This window comes from Podarcis gaigeae, assembly GCF_964106915.1.
Source record: "Podarcis gaigeae genome assembly, chromosome: 3".
Taxonomy (NCBI): Eukaryota; Metazoa; Chordata; class Lepidosauria; order Squamata; family Lacertidae; genus Podarcis; species Podarcis gaigeae.
The window spans coordinates 55762073-55774114 of NC_139680.1; the positions used below are offsets into that span (position 1 = coordinate 55762073).

Here is a 12042-nt window from a genome sequence, read left to right on the forward strand (position 1 = left end):
TATCCACACACACACACATTGCTAAGCTACTAAAACACACACATATAAACCCCATAATATAAAACTGGCAGGTGTGGGTGCTAAGAGTGCCAAGAAAAACTGGCTGAGGGCCCAAACAGATGTAGCGTCATGGTCTTGAGGAATTCACACACACACACACACACACACACACACACACACACACACACACCACTATTTAAGGACAGGAGGAGAGCTCCCATGAGTGCCAACATAAACGTCCCTCCTAGGATTATCAGGAGAGAGTGCTGCGCTCAGGTTCTGCATGCAGCTCCCTATAGGCATCAGGTTGACCATTGTGAGAAGAGGATGCTGGACTAAATAGGCCTTTGGCTCTTCTTATGTCCCTATGTCCTTCAGGGGAAGCATTTTCATCAGGACCATATTGTGGGTGGAAGATTACCCCGCTTCCCTGTGTCCCATGTTCATGGCCCTGCAACCCACCACCACAGTTGTTGTCTTGAAATAAAAAAGCCCACATTAAATTCATTTGCACATTTAGCATCATGTCTATTTCTGCCCCGAACCTCTTGCATAAGAATGTCATTTGAGCTTTTGCTACTATGCAGTAACAATAACAAATCATCTCTAAACATGGCAGAAATGTCCTAAACCCTGGTCCAGTGCTTTCAGGGGAAATGGGCATTTATGTATTTCCCAGTCTGGCTACCTTTAGCAAGTAAAGATCTAGTCCAAATGACCAGTCAGGGAAGATTTTATAAGCTTGAAAAGAATCATAGACTTGTAGTGCTGGAAGAGACCATGGCGGTCATCTAGTCCAACCCTTAGCAATGCAGGAATCTTTTACCCAATGTGAGGCTCAAACTCACAACCCTGAGATCAAAAGTCTCACACATTACCCCAAGAGTTGTTCCCATTTTCATTTTCAATTGTCTAAGCAGGAAAGCAAAAAGGGTTTGTTGGCCAGCAACTTTTGTGGATTAGAATGGGGCTGACCACACTGACATCACTAGGATTTAGGTATCAAGGTCTGCAGCCGATAATTGCAAGAGATGGAGCTTTAGGTAAAAATCTATATTTTGCTTATTTATATATCCCTCCCTACTCACTCCTTCAGAATAAGAGGTTTATTTTGCCTGCTTGCTGTGGAGCGCTGGAAGCCTGGGGTAGATGCTTGAAAAGCAAGTGGAATGAGGGTGGGGGAGGGGGAGCGGCACAGTAGTAGACATAGTCTCAAATGACTTAAATCAATTTCAGTCAGATCCTGATTCAGGGAAGCAGTTCAAAATGTCAATAAGTGTTTTCATTAATGAATGATCCTGTTCACTGCGGCATTATGGTGGTGAAAAATAGCATGCCATTTTCAATGAAAACTATTATCAGTGAGCGGCTTTGCTGGGGTCTAGGACTTTAAGAGAATAGCAAGTTGATACAAAACTGCTTTGTCCAACTAGACCACATTAAAAAAGGCTCGCTTGGGGTGTGCTATTTTCACATCAAAGCAAAAGCGAGAGAGGAGGGCTGACTCCGTCTCTGGCCTTGATTAACAGTATGATTGTTGCAGAGCATGCAGGAATGTGAGTGCTTGTTCAAACCAAGCAAATGACGGATGTTTGTGGAGGCAGTTAATTACCCTCCAATTTTATTCTGGTTATTGTTTTTACACCCGCTTCTTAAGCACTTCACTTGACTGGAAATTAAAACCAGATATTGCTTCCTCTCTGCTGAGTCAAATGAAAGCACACAATACTGTGGCTTTCAGAGAGGAATCTCAGTGGTGCCACTGGCACAGTGAAGAACTGCACTCTCTGGCACATCGGCCGAGAAAGACTAAAACACTTTTTCATTGGCCTGACTTGCAAAGCATGATAAACCAGACCAGGCCATACCAGAGGGGCACACACATGTGGGTGCCCAGAAGGGAGCGCACACCTGCTTTCTCCAGTCTTTTTTTTAATCCTGTGGCATGCTGAGCTAGGCCAAGGCTAGGTCTAGTGTGTTGTCCAAACCTAGGCTCATGCTTAAGCTTGCTAACCACAATCACAGATTCGGTTGACATGCTGAGCTCTTTCCTTGCTAACCACAAGTTGTAGTCAGGAATGAATTTTGGGTGCAGTATGTGATTAGCAAGGAGAGAGTGTAACCACATGCTTAGATTCAGATAACACCCTAAAGTGAACCTTAGCTTAGCTCAACGTGGGAGTAATAAATACCAGGAAGGAGCAAAGCCAGTGGCAGACCTTCATGCTCCAGCACTGGGGGGTGGATAGCAGGCAGAGGCGGGGCTGGCGGGTGTGGCACACAACCTGCGGGGGCATGGCGCCCAGTGTGGGCGGGGGGGGGGGCAGCCCCAATGGCACCCCACCGGGAGCGTGCTGCCGGGGGCGGTGCACTCCCCCCGCACTCCTCTTCCTCTGCCAGTGAGCAAAGCAACTGTGAGCCCTTCTCCAAGAGCCTGCACATTCGCAGAAAGTCATAGTTTGGCTTATCGTGTTGTGTGAACCAGCTCACTGTGTTGGAATTTGGGTCATGGCAATCTTTTATTTATAGCAGCTGTGTTCCTGTGGTTAAGGTCGTCAGGTTATCATCATTGGTGCCCACAGGGCAAGACTCTGGCGCAGGCATCCAGGGCCCCACTCAGCAAAATGAACAGGAGGACCACCAAGCACAGCACACCCACTGTCATCTGAAGAGGGACCATTTTGCTCACTCACAATACTTTCTCCTGTGCAGAAGTACAGGGGCACGTATGCACTACAGCTATGTCCCTCAACTAACCACTTACCTTTGGAGATTTCTCTTTTTTCAGGTTTTTCCACTTTCTCTGGCTTTTCAGATTTCTTAGCTTTCTCAGGTCTCTCAGGCTTCTCTGGCTTTTCAGGTTTTTCTTTGGGAATTGCTAGAAATAATAATACCAATATATTCATGTATCTGAAATATGCATATAATATATTTTATTATATACATTCATGTATATTCATGTATCTGAAATATACATATATCTTAGAGGGGAACACCAAAGAATGGTATCTAACTTGAAAACGTGCACTCATAGGTCCGGTGATGTCTAAGACATTGAGGAATAGTGACTTGCAGTACAATCGTAAGCATTTTTATTCCAGACACTAATGCACATGAACAAGTGCACACCTGCACCCTCCCTCTGCTTTACACACACACAAGCACACACACAAACAGATGGACAGACACACATTCTCATGGGTGTGCAAACAGACACAACTTGCTAACTACAATATTGTAATTTATATTGTAATTTAATGTTGTGAACTGCCCTGAGTTCCACAGATGAAGGATGGTATACAGCTGAATGAGAGGGAAGGCAAGTGAGGGAGTTGTTACTAATTAACAACTCCCTCCCTTGCCTTCCCTCTCATTCAGCTCCCCAATCAGCTGTTGAATGGAAGAAGGCACACAGTGTTAACAAAGAGGGTGAAGATCACCATCGTGCTCTTTGAGTTGTTCCATCGGTTCAAGCCTTGCAGCCAGATGAAACAATTGCCCCTCTCCTTTCCATGCATGCTGTTCCAGGGGTTCTCCTAACTCTCACCCAAGCAAATTTCAAGGGTGCCGGGCATCAGAAGAGGCGGGGGGAGCACTATTGTACAAGTGTAAATCTGTGTGCAGAGCTTCTACTGACAGGAATGGTGAGGTGAATTCCACCTTATGATGCCACCATGTGCCTCTTCAGCCAATTGATGTTGGGAGGAGCTGAAGAGTTCTCTAGTTGGTGTTTGAACACTGACAGTTGTTTGGCTGGCTGAGGAGAATGTGATTGCCATCTTGAGGTGCATGTTGTGGGACATCTGGGCAACCCACAACCAGGCCCCAAAAAAGGTCTGTGAGGGCCACAGGAAGTAGGTTGCCCTCGTGTGTTTTATAAGTCTAACCTATTCTGCATTGGTGGTGGTAGTTGTCATTAGAAATTAGTTTAGCTTCATGATGGTGAATTAGCAACAGTGTTCATGGCCTGCCACACAGAACTAACACCCACAGACAGCTGCCAGCTTACACTGGTTTTGCTGCAGTTCCCCGTTTCTGCAATAAAGACATTTAAAAATCTTCAGAAACTACTTGGGAAAATGTTCCCTCAGTGGGGGAAAGCAAGACTTTCCTGATGAAAATAACTTTCCCTTGAACTTAAGCAATATTCCTTATCACAAGAGAATGACTGGTGAGGGATGAGTCTGATGAATTTAGGATTTTAGGCAGCCCTTTCTCCCTTCTTGCAAAAGCTTCTGGCAGACAGCAGAGGACAGTTGTTGCATTATTCTCACCCTGCCCTGAGAATAAACTCCCAGATCCTAGATTTAGTTCCTCAGAGAATAATAACAACGCACCATCAGTTTATAATGAGACAATAAGAACGTGCATGGAGTTTCCAGAAAGAAAACTATGGAGGGGGCACTGTAATGGCAACAAAGGGAGAAAGGTCCTTAAATAAAAAAGGATGCTTCTTTTTTTGAGAAGCTTTCTTCCTTTGCCTGCAGGAGCTTCCAAAACTCACCCCATCACAATCCATCATTTACATTCTCTGCCGTATCTCCAAGCCATCACCTAAGAACATTTACACCACCACTAACCCAGCATGACACACTCTCCTCCTTTTTGAACCCTTCTCCTGGTTCCATCCTTCAAGCCTGAATACAACCACCACCATAGCAATCCTTCTCCCACTCCAAGCGCTCCTTAACAACTGCCTGTTCTGGGCTCTGAAGTGCCACTTTAACAACCTACTTTTTGTTACTTGTGGCTTCAGGGACACTGAATCTAGTGGGTGGTAGTGGGTGAAAGGTGGAGAACCACCGACTTTCTTTATTTTGAAAGTCATGCTGAAGCCCCGGCATGCCTCCATAGCCTTGCCCCAGAGAATATTCCATGTCACCAATCCAAGCGATGTCAAAATGTTTAATCATCCCTAGAATTTGAAGTCTCCTATTTTGGCAGCACCTGCCATTCTCAGATAAGCGCATAGCCTTCAGACACGGCTCTTTCTGCATCCTTATGAGGAAGTGGTGGTCACTGTTGTCCTACAATCCAAGATTAGCATATTGTGCTGTGAGGATGCTGCCAAGGCTAACCAGGCAGGCCTGGAAAACTAATTAGAGCAATCCCTTATCCTATATTTGGTGGCAGGAAAAGAGATTTGCTCATCATGCCAATACATTCTGCAGTTATCCACATCCCCCTCTGTTTACCTAGCTAATTGGTTGCACCAAGGAGACCTCGATGCTGCGTAATTCTTTTTGAAACATTTTTAACGGCAAACTGTGTAAATGTTACTGGTCAGTATAAGTGCAAAACGAATGCTTTTGGAATTGGTCCTCTGCATCACAGTAAATGTTTCCGTTATGGTTTGCACCATGGTTGATTTTAAGCCAGCCTGATGTTTGTTTATTTATTTTTGCCCATGGCAAGTTTTTAGTTCAGCCTCCGAAAGGCTGCTCAGCAACACAGAGAAAGGTCACTCTGTGTTCTCACTGCAGCTGCTTCTGTCTTCACAGGAGAGTGAAAGAGGCAAGATATTTTATAGTGCTCTCCAATGCCTTATGAACACAGTGTTTGCAATGAAGATTAGCACCTATGCATTTTGCCTCATATATCTGGTTCTACGGGGGCTAAAGACTTGCTTTTTGAGCATAAAAATGAAAGCACAGATTCCTGGCCAGCCAATGAAGCTAACAGGCACTTAATGCTGGGTTAGCAAGTCATATGACTGAGCTGAATGGACTTTGAGTGTAGTCTAATATCCATTAGGGTCAGCTCATCTGGCCAAGCCCCCACTGAACTGGATAACCTATTGATTGGTGGGTAAGGCTTTTCCCTCCCAGAGCAGATATTTGTGTGTTTTCAACTGTTTCTGAGGAGTTCTGCACATTCTTACAAACAGAACACACTTGGAATAAAATACATAAAAATCATCACCTTTGGGTGGAGGCTTCTTTTCAATTTTCTCATGCAAAACACCAATTAGTTCCCGGAAAGCAATTTTAAAAGTACGTTGGAAAAGCAACAGTGCCAGTTAGCTAGTGCACCCAATATTTGAAATTATTACCCTTCTTTTTTTGTTTCAAAAAAGTATACCCTACTTTTTTTCCATCCACAAAGATGCTGCTCAAAGAGGTTTGCAAATATGCAACAATGATCTAATCATTAAAATACAAATCATGAAGATAGTGAAAACGGCCACAAAAAGTAAAACACAGAAAAACACAACCACTAAATGAAGCAGCAGGATAATTCAACAATGCTTTCAACTGTTGGCAGAGCAGAACATAATTAAGGGGGAAGATGTCCCAACAAACTAATAGGGGGACAGACACAAAGGGTGCAACTGCCTATCATAAAGGCTGGGCAGATTCACAGAAGAGGAGGTGGTCCTCCAGGTAGCCTGGTTACTTGAAGCCCAGTTTAGAACTTTATTGGTAATATCCGGCACCTTTAATTGCACGCGGAAATGCACTGGAAACAGAAAAAAGAGAAGAAAACATACCCATAATAATTTAAATAGAAATTATTACCTTTGGGTGGTGGCTTCTTTTCAGTTTTCTCTGGTTTTTCAGGCTTATCTATGTGGATTTCTGGAAGCAAAACATCACTTAGTTATTGACAGAGATACTATTGTCGCAGGAAGGCAGTGGAGAAAATACGTCAAAAACACATCAAAGTAACCTAGCTTAGAAAGGAAACTTTTGAAATATTGAAAAAGAATATATATTGCCTAGACACAACAGTGTTCTTGATAGTATTGCTGTTTTCAAAATCCAGTATTTATTCCATGGGGACGGGAGGGGGGCAACAGTTCACTCTGTAGGGTCAAGCTAACAAGGAAGTGGAAGGGAAAAAGCCACTTACGAGGACAGGGAAGGGAAAGGCAGTAGAAAGGTAGCGGATGCACAGATGCTCCTGAAAGCCAATCCAATGCTCCGACTGGCGCATCCACACACTACAATGCCAGTAGCGGAGACAGGGGGTGCGGTGGGGGTGGGTCGCCCCGGGTGTCATCCTGAGGGGGAGGTGACATTTGGCGCGCCGCTCACCCATGACTCCCAAGCCTATCCCGACTCCTGAGCTGTCCAAAGGAAGGGGGAAGACCTCCAGCAAAACAACACAGCTCCTCTCTTCCCCCAGCAGCTCAGGGTAGAGTCCTGAGCTTTTGGGAGAAGGGTGGAGCTGTGCCGCTTTGCCGGCGCCTTCCCCCTTCGTTCTGACAGCTCAGGAGTCGGGGGGGGGAGTCGGGAGTGGGCAGCTAGCCCCTGTGCACAGCTAGTCCCCCTGGGACACATGCAAGTAGCCCTCCCCCGGGATGCACACAGCTAGCCCCGCCCCCGGGTGCTGGAGATTCTAGCTCTGCCTCTGCACACTGACATCTCACACTCTCACCCAGTAAACAAATAATATATATATTTAAATGAATTTATTGTTTCATTCCTTCCTTTAAATTTTCAAAATGGTGCAAGGATGAAATTGTGTGTTAGTGCAACTGAGCAAGACCTCTTGCCTCATGAGTCTTTAGCAGTGAGTTGCTCTTTGCTCCCCACCAGACATTTTTCAGGTGCAGCCTCTTTTGAGCTCCCTATTGATTTAATATCCAGGGCTATGCATGTAGAACAGACTCCATTGCAAATGACTAGCATTGAGTTTTATGGGGCCATGTTCACAGAGAAGAGACAAATTCCTTCATCGCTCCTAAGAGCCCTGATGTTCTTGGGAAAAGGCACTGATTTAAACCCACTACCACATTTGGGTTCCTGATACAACCTGACTGCTACTCATTGGGGTCAGTTTTATAGCCGAAAAACAGCATCCCTAAAGAACTTGTAACATTTAAGGGGGGGAGAGAAATCACATCCCCCCCCATCAGCTTCCTTTCAGTGCCTTTTTTAAACAGCATCTGCTTTATTCTCTATGACAAATAGCTTTAATTTTCTGCTAATCACATCATATCTTTTTTGCTGAGTTGCCAAAGCAGTTGTATTCTCATAGAAGACTTGCATGGCCAGTTGAAAGGATGCAATTTATCTCCATCAGAGAGGCATATTGTTAATAAATCCTAAATATTATGAATTCATGTTTAGAAAACTGACAGAATCCAGCAGCAGCAATGATAATCTCAGTCACCAAGGCAACCATCCTGATTCTCTATAAGATGACAGTACAGTTTATTAAATTATTGTGAGAGAGTATGTATTTTTAAAGAAGTATTTCATTGCTAAATTTTCATTAGCTACCAAGGAAATCCAGAGGGGGGGGGGGGGATCCACAGCTTTCTTTTTACATTGCTGGTTTCACAGCAGTTTAGAATTTTATTTCTTTGATTGTGAATATCACCTTTTCTGATAATAGAAAGATACACATCACCTGTAGGCAAATAATTATTTTATATTCTCTAAGATGAAAAATCAATAACCTGTTCAACTACAATTTTAAAATATTGAGGAGATATGGTTCTATAAAAGTTTAGCAGATCAGCATAGCCTTGCACTGCTCCATTTGGAATTCCCAAGCCACGGCACAGATTTTACAGATTGTGATATGAAATTGTTTTCCACATATACACTGAGGTATTTAATCAGACGGACTATTCTCCCTGCATTATTGTCCAGGCTTAAACTACAATAGCAAGAAAATGCTTGTGTGCAAACTAGATATATAGATATAGTTTTTGCTTAATTATTATGTTTCATGTATAATAACACAAAAAGTATGGTTCAGCCAAAGTTCAGCACTAATCTCATCCACATGCCACAGTAAGACATAAATTGTGGCTTGCTGTGCATGAGCAAATGGGTCTTACTTCTTTCCATCCTGCTCTCCTGGCCTGCACTTGGGAGAAAACAAACCATGATCCCTGACTCAGCATTACATCTGAACCAGGGTTTGTTTCACTCCCAATAAACAATTATCTATAGCCAATGTTTAGGTTGTTGTTTTTTAGCTTTCTGATCATGATTTGTTGGACTCAAACCAAACATGATCTCAGCTTCAGTTGTAATATGAACATAATGTAGGATCCAAAATTGCACGGGCAAACTTCCACTTGTGCAACAAAACCATACGTTTTTCTCCTTCCCCCTGTAGACCCCATGTGCCACCAGATCTTCTCCAGAGTGCCACCCAATCCTCCAGAACAGCTTTTAATGGCATGTGGTGGATGCAGGGGGCAGAAGGGGAGGAAGGTGAACTTCTGTTGCACAAGAAGTGTGTATCTGAAGAAGTGTGCATGCACATGAAAGCTCATACCAAGAACTGACTTAGTTGGTCTTTAAGGTGCTACTGGAAGGAATTTTTTTGTTTTGACTATGGCAGACCAACACGGCTACCTATCTGTAACAAGAAGTTTGTTTTGCTCACAGATGGGCAGAATTAGATACAATCCATGGTTTGCTTCTTCCCAGCTTGGTGCATTCATGGTAAACCATTAATTAAGTTTCACTGTGTTGCATGAACTGAGCCGCAGTAAAGTTCCTCCATGCGACAGTAGAATTTCAACTACTTAAAAGCACCTGAGATCTATGGCTATAGGGCAGCATGCAAATTCAGGCATTCAATCAGTTAATTAATAACTCTCCCACTGAGATCAATGGAACTCAAAAGCACAAATATTGCTTGGATTATTCCAGTTTTTCAATACAAAATCCTGGAAGATTGATTTCAAATGATGAAATATAATCTTACATTGACCAGCTTCTGCACCAATATAACATGAACTATTTAATTTTGAAGCTCATATTTGAGCATTTGGGGGTGAATTCTGACAGCAATATGTCTGTCTTGATTCTTTCATGTCAAACGCATATACCAATATAGGAAAAGGCAGAAAGAAAAAAGCCTATATTATAGAAGTAGTTTGGCAAACAGTGATCAGAATAATTTTAGCTAACCATTGTTCCTCTCCTCTGACTGCAAAAGTGTTGGGCTCAGTGAGTGGGAAATAATATCTTTAGCAATCTAATTAGCTTGATCTTTTTGTAGTTTTAACCACAGATTAACAAGGGTTTATCTCTATGCTGGCTTGCTGCTTTGAAGTCCTATTTTCTGTCAATTCAGGATGCTAACTGCCCCATACTGATGTCTACCAACCATTCAAATTAGAAAAGGATATCAGATTTTGCCTTCTGACATCCAAGACCCCATTCGCCTGTCCTGTAGACATTTTGCTGCTGCCTTCTGAACCACCTTTGTTGCCATCACTGTTCTTGTCCCCTCGGCCTTCCAGTTTAGTCTTTTCAACATCTTCGGGGTGTTTAACAAATGGATAGTGAATGAACACAAGCTGCAACGCAACACTTGTGTACTTGGCATAAAAAGTCAACTTCTGCTGACTTCTGTATGAAAAATGCATTGGCAATCAGCCAATGTACATTCTAGATTCAGAGCAAGCAAAGAGCAGGAGATAGAGGGCATGTGAACATGCATGTTGACTGGGCACATGAAAAACATGGAGCATCTAGAGGATGAATAAGCATGTCTTTAGAAGATGAAGAAAACTAAAGGATGAGATTGAGAAAGAATGGGTGGAAGAATGGTGGTGGCAAAAATCTTTAAGAAACAGAGAAATACCATAGCTAAAAACAAAGACAAAGTGTATTTGTGTAGGTTAGCAGGGTTAATTTTGTGGTCCCAGTCACAGTGCCACCCTTCCCTAGGTAGTGACTAAAGAAAGGTGCGATAAAATAACCCAATCAGATGATGATCTGGATTAAAATGGCCATTAAAATGTAGGAGGAATTTGGTTCAGGCATTGGGTATATATCCATCCCAGCCTCCTTGATACTTTTTCAGGGCCATGTCAAGGATTATGGTTTCCCCAAAATGCTGATCTATTAAGATGGCTGTCCTAAGATAGCCACTGGAAGCTCTATGGCCTGTCTGCCCCACACTTGGCTTCTGGACATATACTTCCACCAAGACCCCTCTAACAGTGTACCCTGATTACACTTCTGGTTCAGGACAGGGTGATGCACCACTTCACCCAAAAGCAACTGCACTGTGGAAGACACACACAATCAGCTTTTATGTGTTGGCACTGCCCATCCGAGGGGCCTCTGATTGGCCCATTTTGAACTTAAGCTTTTGGCAGGAAGTCATGCCCTGTGACCCTGCAGGCTGGGGAATTCCCAAGCGGCCAGCCCGCCACATGTATTCTGGCTGCCAGGAATGGTAGCTGAGGGTGAGGGACCGCAACTATTGCTCACCCAAGAAAGGGGTGAACGGCCATTTTGGTCTTTTGAAGACACAGAATTACTTTTTTGTGTTTATAGCTATATAAAAGAAGCCCGTCAAATGTGATGTACAGTGGGCAGTTTTGCATTCACGAAATATTTATGTAAATGTCTTTTATGACTCTAAGCTATCCTCTTAAACCATAACAGAGCACCTCAACTTCCTGTAGAAACACACAATGCAATTTCAATACAGGAATTCAAAAAGCAGATAAGTTATTGGTAAAAAAAAAAAAAGGTAAAGGACCCCTGACAGTTAAATCCAGTCGCAAACGACTTTGGGGTTGTGGCACTCATCTTGCTTTACTGGCCGAGGGAGCTGCTTCCGCAGAGAGTTCTTCCAGGTCATGTGGCCAGCATGACTAAGCTGCTTCTGGTGAAACCAGAGCAGTGAATGGAAACACTGTTTACCATCCCGCCGCAGTGGTACCTATTTATCTACTTGCACTTTGATGTGCTTTCTGACTGCTAGGTTGGCAGGAGCTGGGACCAAACAATGGGAGCTTACCCCGTCACAGGGATACGAACTGCCGACCTTCCAAACGGCAAGCCCAAAGCCACACTAGATATTTGAAAGGTCACTTGACATGCAGCTAATCCAGAGTCCCCACTACAAGCTACACTCCTCCATGTGACTCAGTATGATTGATTGGTTCCTTGTGTTCACTATCAGGCCATTTGACTTTCCACAAGATTCCACTGACATGATGGGAAAGCGAGATGAGCTCCACCTTTGACTGGACTTAACCGTCCAGGGGTCCATTACCTTTAGCTTTACATGCAGATGATTAGAGTTTGTGATCAGTATATGCCTTCTTAC

The 12042-nt window shown here is 43.5% G+C and overlaps 1 protein-coding gene across 1 annotated transcript in view; it reads right to left on the reverse strand.

Moving 5' to 3' along the window:
* Positions 1 to 12042, reverse strand: part of TRDN (triadin) — a 175433-nt gene that overhangs the window by 123790 nt on the left and 39601 nt on the right. The window contains exons 7-10 of the mRNA XM_083731766.1: positions 6519 to 6578; positions 6362 to 6459; positions 5923 to 5950; positions 2765 to 2878 (exon numbers count right to left, since the gene is read on the reverse strand). Coding sequence (XP_083587892.1) covers positions 2765 to 2878; positions 5923 to 5950; positions 6362 to 6459; positions 6519 to 6578 — 300 coding nt within the window. The remainder of the gene's footprint in view (positions 1 to 2764; positions 2879 to 5922; positions 5951 to 6361; positions 6460 to 6518; positions 6579 to 12042) is intronic.